The sequence below is a fragment of the Pyrus communis genome, chromosome 16 (assembly GCF_041283825.1).
Source record: "Pyrus communis isolate YQ-2024b chromosome 16, ASM4128382v1, whole genome shotgun sequence".
Lineage (NCBI taxonomy): Eukaryota > Viridiplantae > Streptophyta > Magnoliopsida > Rosales > Rosaceae > Pyrus > Pyrus communis.
In genome coordinates, this window is record NC_142580.1 from 11,317,981 (window position 1) to 11,345,384 (window position 27,404).

Below are 27,404 nucleotides of genomic sequence, written 5' to 3' on the forward strand. Positions count from 1 at the left end.
TATTGACATAGAACCATGCTTCACTGCTGAAAGAAAAGCAGCAAGTGCTGATCAAACCCAATTACAAACGAACAAGTGTCATATTATAGTTTCTAATTTCAATTATTTAGACACGTGTTCACTTGTGATTGACTTTTCAAAAGCACTTGCTGCTCTTATTTCAGCAACGAAGCATGGTTAATTGACATGTCTTTTAATTATATACAAGTAGCTTCTAATCAATAATTTTCTCCTAGTCTTGCTCTTATTGGATAAACATTCCAATGAAATGCTAATTATGCCAACTAAGCATCTGCAGATAGTTAGGATATAAGGACATAATTAATGTTATCAAACTAACCACTTGTTCAACGCTAATTAAGATTTGATGAACCAAAATTTGAATCCTAATTAAATAATTTAAAACTCCATCTAATCATATACATGCATAAGCCAGCATCAGTGTTCGTCTAAGATAAAAAAGACTGGATTATTAAAAATAAAATAAAATCGTTTAATATGTAGGATCTGATCGGCAAATTAGTTGGTTGTGGCTTGCAGAAAAGGGTTACGAGTTCATTTGTGTTAAGTTAAAGGCTCAGAAGGGTCCCACTCCCTGCTCTCCTCGAGCCCCTACAATCCCTCTGAGTTTGAGTGCACGGATCCCCATCTCTGTCGAAGAGTATTTTCGGCTGCAACTAAAAGGCAGTGGCTTTTGTTTAAAAAAATAAAAAAAAGGCAGTGGCTTTTAGTTTCCGTTTATTTGGAATACCACTTCGTGATTTTATTAATCTAATAAATTACGTTAAATGTGTTTGTTTTTTATTAATAAATTCTGAAATATGATATAGCATCAGTGTTACTCTCTCATACCATATACATGTAAAATGATACATTACGTGACTAGTGTTCTAGATACGCATGAAAATTACTCAAGCTTGGGAATTGGGATTTTATATATAGATTTCTCGAACTTTGAAGTGTTTTGTATAAAACTTTAAACTTATACTGGTTGACTTTTATTTTTTATGTTATCAACATCAGAACATTCTTGTTTCTGCTTGGTCTTTGAACAATGCAAACCTGCAATCAATCCTGCAAGCCTGAAACAATTTAGCACATTTAATAGAAAATAACTCATAGCAGAGAGAAGGAAAAAAAGAATGTTGTATGATCAATGAGAAAAACAAAATACCGAGAAGAACTTACCTGCAACCGGGACGCCATTGTAATTGTATTCCAAACCAATCAAGTATTTGATTGTTTCGGAACACCGCCACAATTGCATCTAAGTTTAGGTAATCTTTCCGTAATAGTGGAATGAGTGGTGGAAGCAACATTTAAGAATTGGGTATTGAATGAGTCTGCTGTTTTGGGTAGATTTCAAGTTTAAGGTGCTGGGCGTTGAATGAGTCCCTGTGGATTAGGTGTGTTCAAATGTTGGTGGTAGTAGGTTTAGGAGGGCAGATGCTTGAGTAAGATAATTTGGCTGTGCTAGGGAGGAAGACATACTTTAGACAACTTGATCAAATTCTTCTACCTAATCTGGCTGTGCTAGGGAGCTCGGTCATGACCAATCTTCCCGAGGGGCTGCATCGAAAGTTCGAAACTATCAACCATATCAACTCAACACGTAAAATTGAATCTTCAATTCCGAATGAGATACATATGTCGTTAGAGACGAAAGATTTCATCACCATTCAAAGCTTTTGTAGCGCAAGTACCGAATACACCTAGATAGTCATAGACGAATGATTCTTCTTCTTTTGGTGTTCCACGAAATCTCTAGAACGTGGGGACTTTCAGAAAACTCAAACAAGAGGCCGGCTACAAAAGCAACTAGATTACCATTTCCATGTCTTTCCACTGTTATCATCTAGAATAGTAGTACCAGTCGCTAACATACGTAAAAAACAGATAGCAGCATATACCTTTTAATGTACCAACTGATATGACAACGTTCTCTGGCCTTTTCACAACAAACAGAATGCAGCAAAAACAAGCAGTACTAGGCACTTCAGGTCCCTCTCTTAGCCAAATTCCAGCTCAAAGTAGAAAAAACTTAATCGTACCTGGAAGCTTGTTAAGCTATAGGATGGCTAGAGGAAGTCAATGTTAGCAAACGTCAGCGCTTAATCAATAAAATTTAAGACAAACAACGAGATGACAATGGGGTAGGGTTGAATTATGAACTTAACCACTTTAACATCATCATGAAACATAGCCGTCTATATATTGCAAAACACAAAATTGACAAACAAAACCAGATAAACTCTTTGAACCAGTTGAGCAAAACATGGGGAATAGGCAGGTTGAGCACACATGGTTTGACCTTTAGACGGCCATGAATGATATCTGATAGCAAGGAGATTGAAACCAGATTTCACTCTAAACATGCCAAGCTAATATAGGTTGATTTCTCCAATTCACCTATTTAAATGCCGGCTAATATACAAAGATAGGACTTCTGTAAACGTTGGCTAACAGATGAGTCAGTTGTTACAAATGTATCTTAAACCAGCAAAGCCAGTGCGAAGTGAAGCATTTTGGTTCAGTATGGAGCACATTAGTTATCAAAGAGTTGTATAGCAAAAAAACGAATGTCACTTCTTAATGCTTATCTTGTAACAAACTCATTTTACTAAAACTTCATGCCATAAACATCTCCAACGAACCTGAATATTTCGTAATCAAGGTACCTTTCATTACTTAGTGCATCAAGTCCGACCATATCTAACATTGTACGATTAAGGATCACTAGTGCGGATGCATGATTAATAAAGAGAACTTCGATAAACATAATAGCTTGGTTCCGATTTCTTGAACAAATTGTTTTAATATATCGCATTTAAAAGACACAATGACTGCAAAAAATGATGTAACACATTGTGATTCTGTGAACTGCAACTACTTAAAGCAGTTGATTTTCCCAAGTTCTAAACTTCACATTCCAATTGCCACAAACTAAACAACTTCCTACGAAACAATTAGAACTTGGATTATTGCGTTCATTCTTCCACATGCGAAACTAATCCATTCAAATTGAACAATTTATAACTAAAATTAAACTCGAAAAACACAAATTCGATCCGCTACCACATTTACCTCCACAGCTATATCACAGACCTCTTCTGCTGCACCTTAGCTTTCTCCGCATCGATAATGGACTCCACCAACTTAACCGCATTGTCCAACCTCCCCTCCGCATTCACCACAACATAATCGAAATTCTTAACATGCTTCACCTCCTCCCTAGCCATGGCAACCCTCACAAGAAGCGACTCCTTTGTCTCGGTTTTTCGATCAATCAGCCTCTCCACAAGCTTGGCCTCACTCTCTGCCATAAAAAATATGAAAACGGCCGAATTCCCAAGAATCTTCCTCAGTGTTTGAGCACCCTGGATGTCGACCCTCAAAACGATGTCGTACCCTTTCCCCAATTCCTCCCTAATCTGCTGTTTGGGGATCCCCTTGTAGTCCCCGTACACCAACGCGTACTCCAGAAGCTCGTTCCTTTCCACCATTGTCAAAAACTCCTCTTTACTCACAAAGTAGTAATCTTTGCCGTGAACTTCGCCGGGCCGCGTTGGGCGGGTCGTCGCCGTCACCACGAAATGCAAGTTCTCGTTGGAATCCTTGAGCTTTTTTATGACGGCGTCCTTCCCGACGCCGCTGGGGCCACTGATGACGATGATTAGGGGGCTGGGGCTGGGCCAGAGCGGCTCGCAGCTGAAGGCCGAGCCCAGAGAGGCCTCCAGAGCGCGGAGGAGCTCGGAGCGGTCGGCTCTTTCGATGTGGGGAATGGGAACCGAACCGGGTCGGCGGGCGTCGCCCATATGGGAGGATAAGGATCGGGTGTTGGGGGGAAGTGACTGTGAGGGGGTGGGTTTCGGGTAGGGGCGGAGGAGGGAGTTGGGGGTTTGGAGGATTTTGGGGCGGACGTGGAGGAGGGTAGGAGGGGAGGAGCGAGAGAGTGAGGTGGCGAGGAATCTGCGAAACATTGAGAGGGAGAGAGAGAATGTGGGAGTGCACTATATGGGGTTGGGGAAGCAGAGCATGGAATCGAAGCTCCGTGGTTATTGGATAAATTAAGCTCTCTGGTAATCTTAATTTTCTCTAATGGGAGGCAAAATGGAGGCAAAAATGGGAGGGGAATGTTCGAAACTCGGTCCTCGGACGTGGGATAAATGCTTAATGCCACTAAAACTAAACATTTCATTATTCGTTTTTCTAGTTGTGAAAAGATTCTTACAATCAACAAGTGACTGATTGAGCGCTTGAATGTGTACATACAGTTAATCCATAAAACAAGTGTAAAATTCCGTTGGAAATGTTCTAAAATCCCATTGGAGGTATGGGCCGATAGCTGACTTGGAATTGCAGGACCACAATCAAAACAATAATCCAAAACAATTCAGGTCGTAGCATTTAATGCATGAAGGAAAGTATTTTCCAAGTTTTGGCCATTGTTTGCAGAGTGTAAATAGTACTTGATGTTTTGCAAAGCTGTGATTAGCATTGTTAGTGAGCAGTGCAAAACAACGAAATCGTTGGGGCCTGGATTTCGACATTGTCGAGGGTGAAAGACATAACTGAGTAGGTTCAACTTTTGAATGTTGCAGACTACCTTAAAGAAGTCTTTTAGAGACATCAGACAACCTTAAAGACGATTGCCTTTTAATATATGTCGTGTTGGTGTTGTTGAGACGAAGCTGAGACGAAGACAGAAGGACCCCAAAACCAACCATTGCTTGAAGGCGATCAGTCGGAAGAGCTACTAATTAATGCCGGTGATGCGAAGGTGGTGCAGGGTTGTCCTAGACGCAGACCGGCCTATCAACTAGGTATATAGCATGAAACAACAACCCTATCTAATGGCTCTCCGGGGAAAGAACAATTCCAAATTCAACACACACGATCAAATTGCAACATTCTTCCTTCAAAATTAAAAAAGTATTTCCATATGAGAAAATGAGTGTCAAATGTTGTTTGGTATTCAAGCAGTACTTCACGTGTCATAAAAGAAGTAGAGAGATTCATAAAATTATAACATTTCCTCCACTTGTATTATGAAATGTGGAGTACCTCTTGAATACCTAGTACTTTCAGAAATGTGATGCTAGAGAGGCTATCTATTTGAATCATATTTTATAAACCACATTACGTGGCAGTTGATTGTTTGGTTCTTTGATTAAATCACTATAGAAATGAGGGTGATGCTAAAGAGATTATCCACTTGAAGTCTTGGACCATATTTTGTAGACCACATAGTATGACAGTTAATGCTTGACTTCATTGTTATATCATTGAAGGAGGAATCCAACCATGAACTGCTGCATCAAGTGGTCTAAAAACATGGTCTCTCTTAAAGGTGGGCATATGGGTCTTGTAACTCGTGGATCCAAAACGTATTATCCGACTTGATATAAAATCATCTGGTTCTTACTTTTAATTTTCAAAACGGTATGAGCTGGACTCAGCTTGTGTAAAACTGAGTCCATATTTCTTATGTGCAAGCAAATCTGGTCCGAACCGTTTAAAGATTGTCTTAGAACTTGTCATTTTATTAATAGTCCAGGATGAAGCCCATGATCGATAATTCCATATATATCAAAGTAAAACAACAATCAAACTTCTTCCTTTAGAACATTTGTTGGTATTGACTTTATAGATGTAATTATTTCCTAACGGAAAATTGTTATTTTATTATACAACATATTATTGAAAATGTATCTGTTCAATTCATAAGAACTAGGTCGTATCAAACAGATTCAAATGAATTGATTCTACTAATAAAAAAAAACATAAACTTAAATTGACTCAAACTCGTTTGAAAAAAAATTCAAATCCAAATCCACCAAAAATAAATCCGACTCGATCTATGTCCACTCCCGCACACCACACCCCCCCCCCCCCCCTCTCTCTGTTTCTCCTTTTCCTCTCTCTATCTCTCTCTCTCTCTCTCTCTCTCTCGTATTTTTCCTTAAAAGAAATCTCTTCCCAAATACAAAATAGTTCACATTTAATTACTTAATCAATGTGTGATATATGTTTTTGGCAGGCGTCGTCCTGTTTCCTATAAACTCCTACCTCATTTCAACCATACAAAAACCTTTACCCCACACGATCAGAATCAAACATTATTCTCACCACCATCCACCGCCAATCCATCACGAATCCACATCACCACCACCGCCGTCACCGCCTCCCGCCAATTCATTTCTCTCCCTCCAACCCTTCAAATTCTCTGGACCACCAAATTCAACCCCAAAACCCCCCAATTCCCCCAATTTAACACTCCAATCCTCGATCAAAACCCTAATTCTAAATCCAATCCAACGGGCCAATTCAATCCAACCCTCTTCACAATTCCCACCCCGAGAAGCCCCAGAACATCAAAATCGGTCCTTTCCGCGCCACCAGCCAGTAATTGTTGATGGACAGAATCAGGGTCCCAAATGAAGCATTAAAGCCCAGCTCTTCCCCGCCGCCGCCGGCTCCGCTGGTCACGTGCTCGACGTCGTGCACGGAGACCGTAAATGGGTGCCACGAGTTTAAGATCAGTGGGTACTCGCTCGCCAAGGGCATGGGAATCGGCAAATACGTCGCCTCCGATTCGTTTGTGGTCGGTGGTTATACATGGGCTATATATTTCTACCCGGATGGCAAGAGCGTCGAGGACAATGCCGGGTACGTGTCGGTGTTCATAGCTCTGGCGAGCGAGGGCACCGATGTCAGGGCTCTGTTCGAATTGACGCTTTTGGATCAGAGCGAGAGGCAGCGGCACAAGGTGCATAGCCATTTTCTGAGGATGCTTGATGGCGGTCCTTATACGCTTAAATACCGGGGAAGCATGTGGTATGTATTCTGAAATTACTGTTTGGATGTATAATTTTGTATAAGTTGTATGTTTATATGTGTGTATTGGATTCTGATTGCATATTGTGTGTATAAAAGTGTGAAACTTTTCATTGAATTGGTTAAACTTATGATGATAGGTGTGTCTTTGATATGAAATGTTGTTGGTTTGAAGTTTAATCATTTTAGTTCGACTTTGACCACAAATTTAAAGCTCCTTGAATGCAATTCGGAGATAAAATACCGTGTGTGTGAAATGTTTAAATGTAAGATAGTGTTATTCACACACCCATTTTTACCTCTGACTCACCCTTGTTAATTTTGGCCATTGATATTCTTCAATTTATTGGATCCAGGGGTGTGTGAGAAGTAAAAATGGGTGTGTGGATAGCACTACTCTAAATGTAATGAAAGTAAAATAAAAAAATGGTATTATCTTCTATTATATTGTCTCTAACCATGCCTGACAACTCGGTAACTCCTTAATGTTTTGGCAAAGCTGCCATCAGCATTGTTAGTGAGCATTGAAAAACAACATAATTGTTTGGGCCTGGATTTCGGCAAATAAATAAGCTGTTCTTTGCCTTGTCATTACAATATATACAACATAAATTGTTGCCTGTACTGTTTTGGGTGAAAAACATAACTGAGTAGGTTCAACTTTTGGATGTTGTAGGGGTTATAAACGCTTTTACAAAAGAAGTCTTTTAGAGGCATCAGACTACCTTAAAGATGATTGTCTTATAATAAAATGTCGTGTTGGTGTTGTTAAGACGAATACAGAAGGACCTAAAACGTACAATATAGCTCAACCACCTTCCAATATCGGCCAACATTTTGGTAAGCTTTTAGAAAGTGGAAAGTTGACTGATGTAAGTTTCAAAGTTGACGAAGAAGTATTTGCTGCCCACAAAGTGGTGCTCGCCGCACGCTCGCGTGTGTTCAAGGCACAACTTTTTGGTCCATTAAAAGATAAGAACACTGATTCCATAATAGTTGAAGACATTGAAGCTCCCGTATTTAAGGTTCTCTCTCTCTCTCTCTCTCTCTCTATCTATTTGGGTTTGTCTGTGTGTGTGTGTGTGTGTGTGTGTGTCTGCGTGTGTGCGCGAGCCCGTGCCCCTGCGTGTTTTGCTCCCCCAGAAAGAAGCATTAAGAGGTGTAAACTGTTAACATCAATGGGGTGTGTAAGATGCACTGATTTTTGTTTTTGACGCATATGGCGGAGAAATTATTTCAAAATTTAACAGAAGTTTGATTTTCCTGAATGAAGTGTTCATGTTTTGGTATGAAGTAGGGACATTTCTATAGGAAGCACGAATTTGGAGATCATACACATGAATTTTTCTGTCTTTATCACCAATTTCGTAAAGCTGCTCATGCTATTTTTTTTACGACTGTACTTTATTGTTTATATATGGATTGGTGAGTAGGCTTAGGGCTAAATACTCTCTCTTCTTCATGTTCAAATGACAATCATAAATCATATAAATCAGGAACAGTTGATAAAGGGGATGTCATTTTTGTTTATTAGCTTTAGAGTGCAGACTTCAATATGTTCAGGAGAATTAGGCCCCGTTTTGGCTGATTATATGGTAACTATATTACAGCTTTTCTTTTGGACTATAAATGTAAGTTTTTATTTGCTGAAGGATAAATAATTCAAGTAATGCAACCTTCAAGTTTGTATCTGATTTTGGTTAGTGGCAGCCAGGTGTTTTGTTTTTGCATTATTGCATTACTCAACTATGAAATGCATGTTTTAAATTATTCAAATATTTAATGGAAACGTATTTACGAAGTATTTCTTTGTGTTGCTTCTGTCTTTGCTCTTTTACTGCATATTTACCATTAGCATTGACAATACCCTGTTCCCTCTTCAATACATCTTTTATTCCCAGAAAACGGTTGCTAATAGTTTGATTGATTTCTGTTATTCAAGTAAAGGGGAACATATGAGCTTGATTGATTTCTTGTTTTGGATGTCTGCAGGCATTACTCCACTTCATCTACTGGGATTCTCTACCAGACATGCAAGAGCTTGTTGGGCCGCTAAATTCAAATTGGGTGTCTACAATGATGGCCCAACATCTGCTGGCAGCAGCTGATCGCTATGCCCTCGAGAGGCTCAAACTGATGTGTGAGGCTAAACTTTGCGAAAATGTTGCCATAAATAATGTTGCAACAACGTTAGCCTTGGCAGAGCAACACCAATGTGAACAACTTAGAGCTGTATGCCTCAAATTTATTGCAGTGCCTGAAAATTTAAGAGGTATACTTCTTTTTTTTTTTTTTTTTTAACCGATATGTTCTTGCTGTGTTAATATTTCTAGAGCTATTTTTTTAAAATAGAAAAATCGTCCATTGTTGGTCTCCCACTGTTCCTTGGTTCTTCAATGTCTTTTTCTTCTGTTCAAATATGAATGATGTGGAGATGAGATCAGAAAAGATTCAAATCTGGTGGGAGTGGGGAAGTTTTGGCTTGCAGTAATTTTCTTTGAGGGTCTTCGAGGGGTGTAATCTGTTTTTATGAACTTCTTTCCTGTTCTATCTCCTTTTTTGAGGAGTGTAATCTGGTTTTGATGAACTTCTTTCTGTTCTATCTCCCTTTTTATCTGTAAAAAAGCTTGTCTTTGTAATTTAAAAAATATTTAATTCTTTTGTGGGCCATTGAATAACACTCGAGCAAACCAGGTTCTTGAGTAGATTTTCAATAAACAAACCTAAAGTTACCTTTCTTTCATTTTAAATATAGAATCAGTTATTGGTGTTCAATGAGTCGCTTTAAAAGACTTGTGGTTGTGGAGGGGACTTCCATTTTGGTGTGTTTTGGGTTTGGTTTGGAATTAAAGATGCTTCACTTGTTGGTTGGAAAATGAGAACTTCTCGAGCATATGTTTTTCTTTTCATTTCCTCTTTAATTAACTCATGTAGCAAATATTTCGAGAGGTTTAATGCGGATTGAATGTATGTGTTGCTGTCCGATGAATAACTTTATATTGACAAGAAAGCTGGTAAATTGTTTTCAGCTGTGATTGAAACTGATGGATTCAAGTACTTGAGGGAAAGCTGCCCTTCTGTCATCACTGAGCTACTGCGTTACGTTGCAAGTATTGGTGAGCATTCTTTTGTTACTTCTGGGTACGGGAAGGGGAACTTATCAGACGGCACTGATGGGAACGGAAGGCGGGTTAAGGCAAGGTTGTATTGATTTGGAAAATAAGCCATTAGAATAATAAAACAAAAACGAGAGTTTGGTTCATTTGTTTTTTCTTGTTTGATTGTAACATCTCGTGTTGCCAAGGATTTGTTTGCGATGTAGTTTGTAAACCTCTGTTGATGGCTGGCTATAATGTGTGTGCATTTTTTCTTGGTCCAGATTGGAGTTGTCGTTTTTATAGATAATGAAAGATCGCAGCATCTTTACTCGTATAGACAGGACAGGACGCTTGATTATATATATATATATATATATATATATATATATATATATCACTTGTACTCATTTTCTTCCAACTTTGATACAATATATTTGACATATTGATTCTATTGTGTGAGGATTCATCACTTGGAGATTAGAAAATGGAGATCAATATTATGTTTTGCTAGAGGAGATCAAAGTTGAAGAAATTTGGGTACAAGTGAGGTTTTCTAAGATCATTCCGACTCCGAGAATTTGACAGAATACAATTGATCAAAGGGCAAACATGTCATTCACGTGAGTTACGTGTCATTCACGTGAGGCTAAATCAAAGGGCAAACATGGAAAATCAAATAAGAAAAATTGTATCAATGATTCCTCAACTTTACTTCAACTGGAGAAATCGGTCCTTAACTTTAACCCAATTAAAGCAATAATCCCTCAACCTTAACCTAATTGTAGCAATGATCCTTCTAACATAACTTATTTTGACAAAATTCTGACGGAATTGACTAAAAGGACCATAACTACACAATTTAATGAACCAAGGGACCAATAGTATTGAATTTTTAGTTAAGGGACCATTGCACCAATTTGATTAAAATTGAAGGACCATTACGCTAATTTACTTTTAGAATAGGACTAGAATAAATTTGGGAGGATCGGATGGGATATGTATCCAACAATTCAATTATTATCGAGTCTTAGACACCAGACGAGCCCTTAGCATAAACTGAATCAAAATGGACAAAATGAAACGGTTCATCGTGAGGATCAGGTTTTTTTAACTTGTATTTATTTATGGTCTTCAACACCTTCACAATGGTTCAACACTGATAACGAAAGGAAAATGATTTTCACACTCCATTTTTTGTGGCGGACTTGGGTGCATTGGCGCATGCATGAGAAACTGAAGCACTCAACCCAATTAAAAAAGCAAAACACGTTTAAATTTGCCAGTAAAGTACAAAACCAAATCAGTTATCGCCACAGATGTCCAAACATGATCAAGGAAAGGAGCGTTAGAGAGACCATTATTTCAAGTAGAAAATAATACAAGGTGAATATACAAACACTGATGTTACGCCATAAAGGATGAAACGAAAAATTACCCAAGTTACCGAGCGATGGAACGAATCGGGTACGTCAACGCATCGCTTAGCATTTCTTCCTCCAGTGGAGATTGAAAGGCCTTAATCTTTCTCGCGCAGATGTGGCACTACCCGGAACTGGCATTCAAACTACTTAAATCAATGAAGTTTCAATTAGTGATGGATCGATCCCGGTTAGTATGCGGTGGATAACTGCTCCATCTAACATCTGTTATGGTTAGCGGATTCCACCATATAAACCTGCCATGGAATCAGTACCATTGGCTACCAGATCCATCCTGAGCAGCAGCAACTTTCCTTGGTATGTACTGAGGAGGCTTTGGCTGCAGCCGGTTGGAACCTTCAACGCCTTCACAATCTCCCCTCTCATTTTTACAGGGCATATTTCTTCTAGGATATGAAGCTGCACTTGCAGCAGGATATTGAGTTGGAGCAGCTGGATTCCTCATCACCCTTCGCTGCTCAAGAGCCTCTGCTGCAGCTGCCGCCCCGCAATTATTAAAGCGTAATACTGAGCCCACAACTTTCCCAGGCCTTGCAGCTCCTGCATCAAAAAGCAGCATTGTAAGTAAAAAAAAAAAAAAAAAAAGAAAAACCAAAAAGCAAAGTGACAGCAGTTTAAATAGATAAAAATATAACTCAAATTTTAAAACGCAAGAGTAGGAATAGTGGGAACAAGAGAAATATTGCAAGTGCATTTGGAGTGCGAAAAAGCAGACACCCTAACAACAACAATTTGTAATTTATTGTAATCATGTCTGCACCTTGGATGGTATGAGGAACTTGAATTGGGTGCCTTGTCGTAGGGATCCCACTGCTCCTGTCTGTCTGTGGCTTCTCAACTTCTTTGATGCAGCATCTTGAGAGGTCATCTGTGACATCTGTTGAATGCTGTACTGGATTATCTGAATATGAAACACATGCCCTGCAAGCACAAATTTTAGTCAATACCCAGATTTTGAAATCAGATTAGCACAAATTTCAGTCAATCCCCAGATTTCGAATTCAGATTGTGAGCAATTAGACAAGAATGCTGATAAAATTTACAGGCGATGCTTAGAAAACAGATGGCACAAGGGATACCTGGGCAGTGATGCATGTGTTCTTTCAGGCGCAACAGCTGTTGTGCCATTTCCGTAGTGCTCCTCAAGATAAGTAAATTGTTTCTTGAAATGGTCAACAGCACTGTGTTGAAAAAGTAAGTAAATTAAAAATTAAGATAAAGCCTTCTCCTTTGAAGAGCAATAAAGCTTGCAAATCAGAGGAAACTTGGTTTGCATGCTCTCCCGGTAGTTTGCATACTGTCCCGGTGGTTTGCATGGTATTCTCCCACCAAATTTGATATTCAAGGTTTAGCAACCCAATCAAATACTTGATTACATGAAATCAACCTAAAATCTGTTAATATTGTGTCTACTAACATTATAATGCCATATTTCTTGCTTTTTTCAAGATTGTACGACGTACATATCTATCTTACTTGTATACCGACTCCTGTACCTTACATACACCCTGCTTCCAGAGCAAACAGTGATGGTTCCTGAGACTGACAGTTCACTTCACTACAGTGGGAAAGTCATTAACTAAATAGGCTTCAAGTTGCGGATTTTAGCTTTCTTTGTTTATACCCTTTGGAAGTGATAACACATACATTATTCTTATGGAAACCTGGAACAGTGTTAAAGTTTGTTTAGATCCTCATTGCATAAACACAAGAGATATCATCTACTTCGCTGGGAAGAGCACTAAGGGTTTTAATTCGAGGTGCTTCAACTTTTCACAACTCAGAGTAACAGTTCTATTAAAATACCCACAATGTTGGCCAGACATTTTATGTTATGAGAAACATAGATGTTAACCAGACGATGAACATATACATGACTACAAATATAAAGACTCTTGTAAGAGAAATGTATGAGTTAGGATGTTTTAAACTAGGTTGATATTTTAAAATTTCGGATGAGAATACCTTGGATACATGAAGCCAGTTGGCTCAGATCCTTCTAAGTACTCCTTCAACATCTTTGGATGGTACTCGAGAGTCTCACGGTAAATGAGCTCTCTTACATCTTCCTTGGTTATCCTTCGCCTCTCAAATTCAAATTCCATCTTGGTAACTGGTTGAGCAGAAGGTTCTCTCTCCACCTTTGCCAAACCCTTAAAATAGGGATCAGCAAGGGCCTAAATGAAGCAGAAGAATATCTTCATTAGCAGGATAATTTAAATGGTAAAAAAATGAAGAATTTGTATGAACATTTACCTCTTCAGCAGTAGGTCTATCCTTCGGTTCAAATGCCAACATTCTTTCTAATAAACGAAGTGCAAGTGGGTCTGCATTAGGGAACTTCTGGGAGAAAGGAATTTGCTTCTTCTTTCGCATACTGCTCAAGTATCTGCGCGCCTTCTCATTGCGTACCTGTTTGATAAAATTTAGAATTAGACTCAGATAAGAGTAGTTCAGACAATGAAATGTACACACAACATATAGTCAGAATTTGTTAATATTGTATATATTCCAGTAAACTGACCCTGGCAATTGCATCAGCAGATGGTGTTCCCAATAGATCAGTCATCAGATCCAATTGATGAACAACATTTTTGCCAGGAAATAGAGGCTTCCCAGTTAAGAGCTCTGCGAAAATGCACCCTATGCTCCATATATCTATTGCAGGTGTATACTGAAAATAGAAACAAGAGTATCAATGGACTGAATATCACACCTGGAAAAGAAAGCAGAAAAGTAAAAGAAACACATTTATCGCAGCGGACTGAGATGGCTATCACTGGGTGACTGCATGACATAACTTGCAATGGTTACTGTTCAATGCTATTACAGGAAGTAGAGGTAAGGTAATCAATGGAAGGCCAAGCAAATTAAGATTTAGAAGATAGCGAAGGTATGGCTCATTCTAATATTGTTTTGTATTGTATTGTACTGTATAAAATTATTAAATATCTGTCAAACAGCACCAAATATAGAAAGGGTTACAGATGCAGCATTGTTTCTAATGCAATGCCTTTGTTAGCAAAAGGGTTAACAACAGATTAAATAAATTGTTCTAACCCTACTGAAAATAAGTTAAGGAGAAAGGGACATATTGTGAGATCTCCAAAGGCTAATGTTTACTGTAAAAATGTGAAGTAAATTGGAGAAAAGAAGAGGTGAGGAAGCATTACATTCAATGGTGCAATAACACAATAAAATTCAGTTGGAAACTTTTTAAAGAATCATTTTAGCACACGAAGCTACAACTACAGTACCAGACAAAAAGATCCAACAGCATCCAAAATAATGAAAGGGGTAATGATTCTTGCACCTTTGAGAAAAATGATCCACACAATTCAGGGGCCCTGTACCATCTTGTGGCAACATAGTCCTGCATGTATAAGAAATGAAGTTAGAGATGAGACCTGAACAACTTACATTTTCAGAAAACGTGCAAATCTGATATCATGTGGAAATCGAAGCTCCCAAGTTATTAAAGAAAGACTTACTGTCCAGAATATAGCAGTAGGAGTATCATTGAAAGCTACTCTTGCAAGACCAAAGTCACAGATCTTGAGTTTGCAGTCAGCATTTGCTAAGATATTTTTGGGTTTTAGATCTCGGTGAAAGACATTTGCTACAAAACCAATATATGAAGAAAATAAGAACATGTATTGTCATGATCTAATTTGAGTTTGAGGTAAAAAGAATCTACAGTAGTGCTAAATATTGTAAATGTACTGCAAACAAGGTCAAAGTATAAAACTACCTGTGTGTATGTACTTCATGCCTCGAAGAAGCTGATAAAGAAAGAACTGATAATGTTCTGGTGTCAAATCGTCATTTGCTTTAATAACCTGGTGCAAATCAGATTCCATGAGTTCAAAGACAACATAAATGTCCTTGAATTCCCTTCTGGATGGTGGCAACAAGATGTGCTTGATCTCCACAATGTCTGGATGGCGTAGGAGCCTAAGAAGTTTAATCTCGCGAAGAATGCGGGTGGCATCCGATACATGTTCAAAGATGTCATTTATTTTCTTTATTGCAACCTTTTCTCCAGTATGTGTATCATATGCAGAGCAAACAACACCATAGCTTCCTTTACCAATTACTTCCTCTATTTTATACCTACTACCCTCACCATATTCTGTGAAGAAGTCCACATCTGCAGACGACTGCATGGCCACAAACATACCATTTCATCAACACAATACCATAAGACAAGTCATTATGCAATCAAAATGATTCACAACATTGGGTGGAAACAGTTGGTCACAATACAAGGATGACTAAAAGAGACCCAAAAATCAAATAATTCGTATTTTGCAAATTTAAGTAGAAGAATATGGAACAAGTCAATCTCTACCCTTGTTAGTCACAGTACGAACATCACCAAATCAGGCTGAACACCCACTAGTTATTTTCTTAAAATATTTCCTCTGCATCTTGACTGAAGATTACAAGTACTTATCATGATCAAGTAGGTAAACGGCTAGAAAATGTAAAGAACAATAACATGAGATTTGTAAATGACACTGACTATTCTTTAGTTAAAGAAAACTTAGATTCCTGGTTAAGAATACAAGAAATTTATGTAATGTATTGTATTTCAGCTTGACTAACCTTTACCCCATGAACAAACCATAAAATGTTTTATGATACAAAACGAAACTAAGCAATAACAGCTTCATAAGACAAATTATAAGTGGGCATTTACCCATACAACCAAATGCACAAAAGCATATGGCACAGAAATGAAACATGAACAGGAACACTGTACAGTCCATATATCGGAACACCACCATAATACAGCAGGAAATAATACGCTAAAATCTGCACCAGCAAGAAAGTTTTGATTCCAATTATCATGAAATAGTTAACAAATGCAAGACCAAATCTTCGAATAAAATCAACTATAACTACTAATATCAACATATGATTGTAAACATCGGAAGGACATCAGAAACGTTTTGCATTTTTGCAGGAATACATCAGAATTGATTGAATATACCTTTTTTCTTTGATCCGGCTGCATCTTAACAACAAAGCATCCAAAGGGTTTCTAAGCAACAATCCAACAGGTGCATCTAACACCTTGAGTTGAAAAAACACAGACCCAGATCACAAAAAACAGCAAAAAGAAAACCCAAATCCCCCTAAAATCAAAATACCCAGATGACCAAATCTCCCAAATATAACCAACTGATGATCAAAGCAAAAAACCCAACACAATACCGATTAAAATCCAAATCCAATTCGAATTCGGAGGTTGCAAGAACAAAGCAAAGAGCTTTAGTCCAAAATAAGACAGCTAAAATAGATAGCGGAAGTATCTAATTTAGTTGGAAACGAAGATTTTACAGATCACAGAGTTGGAGTGTGACTTGTGCAAAGCAATCGAGCGGAAATAACTAAATTTGGAGGATCTAAAGAAGGCGGTAATCTCGAACGTTTTCTAAGGAAAATATAAAAATAAAGGTGGGTGCTTTTGGAGAAGAAAGTAATGGGTTTTAAAAAAGCATGGTAGAAGTGCCTTCGGATTCAACAGAAATTGGTAGTCGAAGAAGTGGCAGATATCTGAAGATTGGGCTGGAGATTTCTGAGTGGAGGTGCTTTTGGATCTCGAACAGAAAGCGAGGAGAGAGCGAGAGAGAGAGAGAGAGAGAGAGAATTGCAGAACGGCGTACTCCAAATTGCAGCTTTTTGGAGCGAAGAGAGAGAGAGAGAGGGACAGAGAAAAACAGAGAAGAACAGTAAAATATTACTAAAATGAGAAAACAGCACATTGTTTAAAGATGGCCATTATTTTGCATTATTTTGCTTTCCTGATAAAATAATAATTTTAGAGAAGGATTTGCAAAATAATTATATTTAGGTGAAAAGACCTTTTTGCCATTCAGTTTGGGCTTTTATTTAATTTTTTGCTTTGCTAAGATAAATAGAGCATTTGCCTTCAACTTAAGATGACATTGATCCAAGAATCATGAATTACTAGCAGATCATCTAAAAGAGGTATGAGAAATGAGAATTGATTGATGGCATGTTTAGGAACGAGAAAATCATGAAATCACACACCTTTTTTAATCTTCTGCATACTTTTGTTAATTTTTATCTATTGATTTTTTTTAATTAATTCGATTCAACGATCGAAAATTAAGAAAAATGTATGAAAGTTAAAAATTGGTGTGTAAATAACAACACCTTAAGAACTGGAATTAAGTTTTGCCTGTTATTTTGGTAATATAAATTAAGAGGTAATTATTGTACTAATAATAATCCAACATTAATTTGCATACCCCTGGCGGGCGGCGCAGGTGCATGCGTGCATCACATGGGAGCTCCAAAGCATAATCTTTTATAATCATGAATTGGTAGCCATAAAATAAACAAAAGTACTTTATCTTTCAGTTTTGTTTTTCATCATTGGAGAGCCGACAGCCAAGCCATAAAATAATATATATATTTTAGAAAGATAGTAATATATTGAAACCGGTAAAGCGGAACATAAGAAGGAATCACATTACAACGGATAATGTCACATCGCGGTCCGGGCTTCTATCATATTTCGGGTTTGATTCTACCGTAGCATGATATTGTCCATTTTGGGCCCCTATTACACCCTTACGGTTTTGTTTCTGAGAACTCAGATGAGGCTCTCAGGCGAACTCGCTTAACTTCTGAGTTCCTACAGAACCCGAAGCCAGTGAGCTCTCAAAAGTTATCGTGCTAGGTAGAGATGAGAATATACATATAAAGCTTACAAGATCATTACTCATGGGCGATGTGGGATCTTATAGATAATGAATGCTAAAGAGAATAAATTCCTAAATTAAATTTTAAACATCAATTGAAGATGATATTAATGATTGAATTATTACTTAAATGTTAATTAATGTGCTTACTTTTTATTTGTGACACATTATTTGATTTAAAAATTTGATCTCTTTGGACCCTAGCATTATCCCACTACAACTCCTAGTCCCGCAATGGGAAAGAAAAGTTTTGCCTAAGTACACGAGGAGCATCAAAGAATCTAGAAGGAAGAGACAAAGACAGCCAAATACCCTTTGGGCATACCAAAAAAAGAGGGGAGAAGCCCACCAAAAGCCATAAAATTGGAGGACATGGTAGTCCGTCACGAGAGAAGACCATCACCAGAGAGAGAGGAGTCATAGTTTCCCAACTCATAAAGCACACCCTCGAATTGGTTAAAGCTACAGCAGCATGGGCTGCTTGATTGGAAGATCCCGAAGACCACTTCTAAATGATTAAACAAAATAAACTCGCCATCCAACGAATAACAATAATAATGGGATAAATTCTCCAAAACCCCTTTTTTTTTCTTCCAAAAATAAGCGTTTTCATAGTCCAAATGCAACAAACATTATGAACTTAATTATTGACTTTTATTATTATTAAAATAATATTACCACTCTAAATTAGGCTTAGGAAGAGAATTTTGGCTTGCAATGTAGTGAGTTAAAAAGGAATAAAGGCTACAATTCATCACTCGGTAGATCTGAATTATTGACTTAAGTATGTGCGTTGAGATAAGGTTTGTATTTCTAGTAAATATTACCTTCACATCCGAGTCTTAGTTCTAATTCTTCATCTTGACCTCTCTTTTTTCACAAAATACAAAACTACAAAAAGTCAAAATCACAATGAAATGCTTTTGTGAGTCTTTCCGACTGCTAAAAGGGTGAACTATCATGGCTAAGACATACTGGTCCCCTTTTAAGAAAAGAAATCACAATAAAAATTAAAACAATCTGGAAAAGAGAAAACAACAACATATTTGACTCTTAACTTTTATACAATAACGTATATTTTAGGCAAAAGTTCTAAATTAGTGGAAAAAAGAAAGGAGTTTTTCTACAATACACTAGTGTATGGTATATACATTGATGTTTTCTTATTTAAAAATGTATTGGTGTGTGAATGGCTGGACTAAAATTGCTAATGTTTAACCATGCAAATCCAATCGTCTAATGCATCAATGTAGATGCATGATAGAATTTTGACACATAATTGTGACATTACTCTTTCTATTTCTCAAATATAGACATAAAATAAAAGAAAATCCGACCAAAAATGCAAATGGCAGATTTGTAGTATTGGAAAGAACAGGGGGCATTATCGTCTAAAAGGGTATGTGGGAAGGCTGAAATTATAAAAGAGGATAAAATTGTAAATTTGCAATCAAACTAGGACAGATGATGAATCCACGCGCTTTTCCCATGATTTAACAATGTGACGCTTTTATCAGAAGCTAAGGAATTGAATGATTGTGGATGAGGCTTTCTTCTACAACATCAAAGGCTTTCAATTATTTTATGCCAATCAGGTTCTTTTAAAATAAATTAAGATATTTGAAACAACCTTGAAGCATGAAAACATTCCCCATAATGCATGATCCCCCTATATTTATATTTTCCTTTCAATTATATATATTGTATATGTGTTCATATATTTTGTCAATATATATATTTGTTCATGCAATACGCAATTATGCTATGTGGAATTTGTGAGTCAAATCATTGAAATTAATCTAGAAGAAATTAGGTTAACCCTAGATTTTTATTTTTTATTTTTTTGTGGCCAAGTCGCGGCTACACGCCGTACCGCCGTTGGCATCGAGCCAAGTTGGTTGGCCTGCAGCCATGCCACCACCTTGGGATGACGTCGTTTGACGTCATGGACTTCTGCAGTAGCCCTTTGGGCTTTGCTGCACGTACTGGACAGCTAGGTCGAAGGCTTGGTTTGGGTTTATGAAACGGGCCTGTAGCCCTAGCACACTTCAGCACAACCCGAAGCTTTGCTAGGCTTGTCCCTAAGCCGTAGGGCCATCACCAGCATGCCAAAAGCCTGCTGAGCTCGTCCTCTTGCCCCGGCTCACTTACAGCAGATGCCATATCTGCTGGGCTCACCATGTCACGACCCAACCATAAAGCCAGCTTAGGTTGGGCTTGCTAGCGTTCCGACCTAAGACAACAACAAGCCAGCCTTTACGACTAGGCTTACCCAGAAATGGCCCATGTCCTGCATCCATGATTAGGCTACCCGTAGCAACCAATGACCCACTAAGCCTTTTTAGGGCCTAGCCTTGCACACAGCACCCAAGCTCACTGATATTGGGTTATGGTTTTTCGAATCCAATGCTATTTTTGGCATTCTCTGTAATTTTAACCGAAATGTTATTATTATTTTTGCTTCTACGATTAAACCTGAATGGTTACAATCTATTCAATTACTTAAAGTGACCAGCAGTCCATTAATCTAACATTTAATCCAAAATTATTGACCTGAAGTTCACTTTTTGGCAATTAACGATTCAATAAATTATTTTGTTTCTTTGAATCGTTGATTATCTTTCGTAGTCTCGATGCATTCACACTTGGGTTCCTACAGCAATCCACAAATTCACTACACTTTATTGCATATTGTATTTTGTGTTCTTGCAGGTACCTCTATATATGAACCGAATGTTCATAACTAAATCAAACCTGTAGTTTCGAATTTAGTGCCTTTGAAAACCTGCAGTTTTCATTTAAAACTTACCACATGAAACTTGTAACTTTCATGTTTAAATTAAACCAATACATGTTTATAGAACCCGCATGTTCTACGATATATGTCTATGGCTTTCCATATGACTAACCATGTTTTGTTGTATGCTCTGTTTAGGGATATGTCGCACTTGAACAAGCTCGATTTCACTACTCTGGAAGTCTTTGGAAGAAACTACCTAAAGTGGATTCAAGACATGAAACTCCATCTTACTGCAAAGAATCTTCGAGCTACTATGGAGGAACCAACTGACGACGAACTCGTCGATGAAGCTCAGAAAGCTACTACTATGATCTTTATCCGCAGACACATCTATGATGCACTGCAGACCGAGTACCTCGCATATGAGGATCCATGTACCCTTTGGCTTGCTCTACCCAATCGCTTCGATCACCAAAAAGACATTTACTTACCTAAAGCAAGACATGACTGGCAGCATTTACGCTTCCAAGACTTTAAGTCTGTGAATGAATACAACTCTAAGTTTGTAGAATCCGATCATTACTTAAGTTCTGTAAAGAAGACTTAACTGAACATGATCTCTTAGAGAAGACCTATTCGACCTTCAGTGCCATCAATATTGTCCTGCAACAACAATATAAGGCACAAAAGTTCACCGAATTTTTGGATTTGATATTTGTTTTACTTCTCGCTGAAAAGCAAAACCAACTTTTGATGAAGAATTATCAAGCTCGACTCACTGGCTCGAACACTCCGCCTGAAGCGCATGCGACTAATTCTAGCAGCTACAACCGATGAAAACCCTGTCGTGGCCGTGGAAATGAGTGGCAAGCCCCACCACGGGCCCAAGGTCAACAAAATAGAGGCCCACCTAATGGAGGAAATTTAACCCATAAGCACCAAACTCTTGCCCTTAAGGCCCCAAACTTCAAGAACAGGGGAAAAACTACCGTTCAACCGGCTTCCACTGAACTAGATATGTGTTATCGCTGTGGATCAAAGGATCATTAGTCACACGTATGTCGAGCTACCCCAGAGGCTGTTGCCCAGTATCATTATCGTCATGAGACTAACTTTGTGCATGTAAAACACCCTGAAGATACTACTACAACTCTGGAGGTTTCAAATTTTCAAGAGGCATCCACTCCTATGGAAGAATAAAGTTTTATTTTTCTAAGATATGTTAGGGCGTTTTACACCATTAGTGGCCAAACCCACTAGGAATGGCCGAAACCCCCCTCTAAATTTTAGGTTTATGGTTTAATTTTCAAACAATTTTTCTAAGTCTTTGGAATTATTTGTTTGGTTTTGGTTTGTTTTGAATTATGGATAATTATTTTATGCATATGATTTCTCGAATTGATTAATTGAATGAATGGAATTATTTTTATGCATGTGACCGATTCAATTAATTTATTTCTAGGTATGATTAGTGGGGAAGTTAGTTGTTTGGTTGATAGTGCCACCACGCACACTATATTTCATGAGAAACACTATTTTACTAACTTCGTCCCTAAAAATGCACCTCTGACAACCTTCTCAGGTTTATCTAACCTGATAGAAGGATATGGAAATACTCGTATTATGTTATCCAATGGTACTGAATTAACCATTAAAGAGGCACTCTATTCTCCACGTTGTGGAAAAATGTTGTTGAGTTTTAGAGATATTCGAGATAATCAATATCATGTTGAAACCACTGAAGAGAATGGTTTTGAATGTCTTTGTATCACTTCTTACGAATATGGCCAGAAGCGTATTCACGAGAAGCTGGAACGTTTCCCGAGTAGGTTGTACATAACAACCATTTGCGCCATTGAGACCCATCACGTGGCCGGCCCTATGGCTGGGTTCCAGATCACTCTCTTGCTTTGGCATGACCGAATGAGACACCCTAGACGATATATGATGCACTGTATCCTCAAAGTATCACATGGGCATCATTTGAAATCTTATTACAGCTATCTGCTTTGCAAAGCATACTCCCTGGAAAAGTTGAACATTCAACCCTCACTTACAAAGATTATTCACGACCCCCCCTAAGTTTTTTTTCGGAATATTGGGGATATTTGTGGACCTATCCAACCAACATGTAAACCATTTAGATATTTCATGGTGTTGGTTGATGCATTGACGCGATGGTCACATGTCTGCTTATTGTCCACACACAACGCTGCATTTCCGAAACTTCTAGCACAAATTATTAAGTTCAGGGCTCACCATCCTGATTATCCGATTAAGTCAATTTGACTGGATAATGCCGGAGAGTTTACGTCACAGACTTTTGATGATTATTGCATGTCTGTTGGGATTGAAATTGAACATCTCATACCCCATGTTCACACCCAAAATGCCCTAGCAAAAACTTTTATAAAGCGCCTTCAAATGATAGCTTAGACTTTGGTTATGAAAACTAACTTGCTGGTATTTGCATGGGGCCATGCAATACTGCACACAACTGTGTTGGTCCGCCTGAAGCCTATCACTACCCAACCTTATTCGCTGTTACAGTTGGTTACTGGATACGAGTTTAACGTCTCACATTTACGTGTGTTTGTGTGCGCAGTCTATGTGCCAATAGCGCCGCCACTACATACCAAAATGGGCCCTCAGAGAAAAATGAGAATCTATGTCGATTATGATTCGTCATCCATTATTTGCTAATTAGAGCCCTTGACATAAGATCTATTTACCACACGTTTTGCGAATTGTCACTTCGATGAGACAATATTCCCGTCGTTCGGGGGAGATAAGATCACTAACGTTCTTGCAGAACACTGCAAATTATCGGGGATTACTCCCACTATGTCTCATTTAGATATCCGCACCCCTCAATCTGAAACTGAAGTGCGATGTATTCTAGATCATCACAACATCGCTCAAAGCATGCCAGATGCTTTTACTAATCTAGCAAAGGTGATGATATCATATATACCCGCAACAAACACACCTGCAAGGATAGACACTCTTAATGTATGCCGTATCACTGTCTTAGAAGGCTGAACCATCCTCGAGAGTGGGGCAGCTACACATCCCATGCGGTACGGTACACTGGCGGCTAGCCAATCATATGCTCCTCCCTGAAGCATGGTAGACCCCCTAGTTCAAAAGATTCACAATCTCAAAAGAGGAAAACGGCACAAACTAGTGACCTTAGTCTGAATCTAACCATTGCTTACTCATCTGTTCCAACACATGAGGTTATTCTAGATTACGGTGATGTCTTAGATGAGACCTACCAGTTTTTCGAGAATCGTGAGATTTCGATCCATTACGTAGTATTGGATGAGTTTAGAATCTGAATGAGATGATTGACAATGATGCATTCGCGTATACTGTTGCTTTCGACATCAGGCTTAACGATGACATTGAACCATGTTTTGTTGATGAATGTCAACGTAGAACGGATTGGTCAAACTAGAAAGAAGCAATCCAGGTCAAACTCGATTGGCTTACGAAACGTAAGGTGTTTGGGCCTGTAGCACCTACTCCATCACATGTGAAGCCTGTGGGCTACAAGTAGGTTTTTGTGAAGAAACGTAATGAGAAGAATGAAATAGTATGATACAAAGCACGCCTCGTTGTCATGGAACATATTCGAAGCACTAGTGGTCTTCCATTATTGACCTTCCTACAATGATCTTTGAAGATAAAGTAGCATGTATCGAGTAGTTAAATAAGGGATACATCAAGGGAGACAACACTAAGCACATAGCGCCGAAGTTATTTTATTCTCACCAGCAATAACATCAGAACATTGAAGTCAAGCAAATCCGTTCCCAGACAACCTGGCCGATCCTTTCACCAAGTCATTACCCAAGTCTACTTTTCATAAGCTTGTCCAAGGAATCGGTATGCGTAAATTATCTGAGTTGAATTGCTTGTAGTTCTCTTATTTGGAAGTTATGTCTAACTCAGGGGGAGTATCCAGAAGCATACTCACTTGATCTTAATGTACTTTTTCTCCTACGATTAGAAGCATTTTTCCTACTAGATTTTTGCTACCTAACGAGGTTTTGATGAGGCACCCATCCTGGGATGATTATACTTCGTTGAGTTCACTACTTTCATCTTGTTCGATGTTTGTTGTAGACAGTATGTATACTTCTCACTTTTCTCCTTAGTCTATGGGTTTTCACCTACCTTAGGCTTTATAGCAAGTTTTTTGAGTTTTACTACCAATGCATACTTTCTTTTAAATTTTTGACTCGCATTCACCCATTGTGCCGACAACTTCATCAACTGTTCTACCTTATCTGCTGAAGATTTGATGTGATGTTTTGTTGAGTTTTTATACACTCAAAGGGGAGTGCTGCAATCCTATTGGATTAGGAATATGATTGTGTAAATCCTAATGTATCTAGGAGTATCTTTGTATATTCCCTTTAGTAGTTAAATTCCTATTAGAGTTATAATCCTATTAGGGTAAGGATTACACATTCCCTACTACTATAAATAAAGGAACAATGAGGTGATACAACACATACCTTAGAAATTACATCTTTATTTTCTCTCTATTATTGTCGGCCCCCTCCCTCTCTGTTCTAAATACAATTCAATTAAATAAGCCTATAACATATAGTTTTTGTAACACTTAAAATGATGATATCTGTCAAAACTTCTAGACCAATAGCACCAAACTTCCTTTTCTATTTTGATTGGAAGCCATTAAACTTCTTTGAAAATTTTATTTTAATTTGGTTAAACATTCTAAATACCATTCTATTTTGATTGGAAGCCATTAAACATTCTATTTTGATTGGAAGCCATTAAACATTGTTGTGTCACAACTTCTTAACCGATTTATGTCATACTTTGATGTGTGGTTTTGATGTTACGTAGCATTTAGTATTGTGGGTATTTTAACTATTAGATATAATTTTCATAATTATTAAATCTTCTATTTTCAATTTCAATTGTTCATTTTTTTTGTGTCAGTAATGACACTTATATTGAAAAAAGGACCGAAGTATTGAAATTTTACTGAAATTCTAGATATTGCCCAAAATATTTCCAAAGTTTCAAAGATATTATGTGTAGATATTGCTTCCTTCTAAAAAAAGTTTCCCTTCAAGTTTCTACATTTCTTTCTCAAATGCATAAATTTCATCAAATTATCCATTTTCCTGATGACCAATGAATGAAAGCCATGAATGAAGAATGAACAATACATGCGTAAGAATGAACAAGTGGTGTAAATAACTGTTGACCCTAAAAACTATTTAGCCTACGTGGTGCGCATGCCAAATTACTAATAAGCTAACTACATCTTTCGGTTGAATGCAGGGCGTGCTAACTCATTGGTCGAGCTCGATCGGGGAGTGAATGAATGTTGACTTGGCGTTGGGTGAGTTGATGGCTTCTAAATCTTGCGACTGTGACCAAGGAAGGAACACGTCTTAACTTTCGGGTTTTAGATCTTGAAGACAAGGCTCCTAGTTATGCAAAGTTCATGAATTGTCGGCACCAGATTCGGCGACTGTAATTATATTCACGAGAATATAAGCGTGCCGAATCAATACCAAACTGTAGGGACACAAGTACCTGAAAGAAATATGTGTCTTGATTGTAAATACGGTTCGGCCGTCCATGTGTCGAATTCTGGCATACACTTATGAGTATCCAATCATAAAATATCAAATTCAGCTTTCAGTATACCGAATATGAAGCAACTTGGTAACACTTTACTTCGCCGAGAAGGCTAATAAGATGACATCTTCCAACAAGGACTCAGAAAATCCTTACTGACCGAGACTTGGATAGATAACCAGTCGGTCTTGAAGCAGTGTTTTTTATCCAACTGAAGATGTTGCTAGTTGCCAACACAGTGTTGTTTATCCAAACTGAAGATATGTTGGCGGAAAAAGGGTAAAATAAAAAGATCTCAAGATGTTTGAGAGGTTTCGCATAGAGCGGGAATTTGTGCATGGCATATTTGTGTGTTGATTTAGATGGGCCTTGAATGATGCACTCCCCTCTCTATTTATAGTAGTAATACCCACATGCCGAAGTAGAGTTTCGCTCGGACTATAATTCCTTGATCAAATCCAAATGGGCTTCGGCTAGTCTTAATTCATGTATGACTCTGAATCCAACCCTATTATCCTTCAGATTCAAACCCTTGATTCTCGGCACCTTTCTTTATTCAAAACATAATTGGCATCCGAGGACTCCTTGTTATATCAGGATTCGGTTAGACCTCCTATCCAAATAAGATTGTTTTCTGATAGGATTTGGCCGAACCTTACTGGGCTGGGCCTTCTCTGGGAATATTCTAAGATGCCCATTGTCTTACATAATAGGGCCAAGCCCATAATAATCCTCGGCCCAAAACTGTTATTTTGGTTCCAAACAGCACCACACTTTGTGGAAGTTATGTTGTCATCAAATGGAATGATCGAGTTGATCGAATGGTTCTCTCGGAGCTATGTGCTTGTAAGCCATGTTGATTCAGCAGCACATTTGGCAGTGGATATACAGTACCCCATTATTCTATAAAAACCGTTATATGATA

General features: G+C 38.1%; 2 protein-coding genes and 2 pseudogenes across 9 annotated transcripts; 2 read left to right on the plus strand and 2 right to left on the minus strand.

Moving 5' to 3' along the window:
- Window positions 1–827: 827 nt before the first annotated feature.
- On the minus strand, window positions 828–4,130 carry LOC137732239 (guanylate kinase 3, chloroplastic pseudogene; annotated as a pseudogene). 7 transcript variants are annotated; one of them, XR_015957447.1, is made up of 3 exons: window positions 3,085–4,130; window positions 1,911–2,078; window positions 828–1,569 (listed from the first exon to the last, which is right to left on the minus strand). The product of XR_015957447.1 is annotated as a guanylate kinase 3, chloroplastic pseudogene, transcript variant X6 (transcript). The 7 variants fall into 7 exon arrangements; XR_015957445.1 differs by having other exon boundaries at window positions 828–1,806; XR_015957444.1 differs by having other exon boundaries at window positions 1,677–2,078.
- A 1,669-nt stretch (window positions 4,131–5,799) lies between these two features.
- LOC137730943 (BTB/POZ and MATH domain-containing protein 2) lies at window positions 5,800–10,215 on the plus strand. Its single transcript, XM_068469961.2, has 4 exons — window positions 5,800–6,837; window positions 7,514–7,862; window positions 8,830–9,109; window positions 9,867–10,215. Exons 1-4 carry the CDS (start codon window positions 6,416–6,418, stop codon window positions 10,046–10,048), a joined length of 1,233 nt encoding a protein of 410 aa, XP_068326062.2. The 5' UTR covers window positions 5,800–6,415; the 3' UTR covers window positions 10,049–10,215.
- A 971-nt stretch (window positions 10,216–11,186) lies between these two features.
- LOC137731117 (mitogen-activated protein kinase 16) lies at window positions 11,187–17,186 on the minus strand. The gene is made up of 10 exons (XM_068470208.2): window positions 16,371–17,186; window positions 15,126–15,534; window positions 14,866–14,993; window positions 14,688–14,747; window positions 13,899–14,048; window positions 13,631–13,786; window positions 13,340–13,551; window positions 12,454–12,555; window positions 12,135–12,295; window positions 11,187–11,914 (listed from the first exon to the last, which is right to left on the minus strand). Exons 1-10 carry the CDS (start codon window positions 16,392–16,394, stop codon window positions 11,622–11,624), a joined length of 1,695 nt encoding a protein of 564 aa, XP_068326309.2. The 5' UTR covers window positions 16,395–17,186; the 3' UTR covers window positions 11,187–11,621.
- Window positions 17,187–21,050: 3,864 nt separating this feature from the next.
- On the plus strand, window positions 21,051–21,688 carry LOC148689966 (uncharacterized; annotated as a pseudogene).
- The last annotated feature ends 5,716 nt before the right edge of the window (window positions 21,689–27,404 follow it).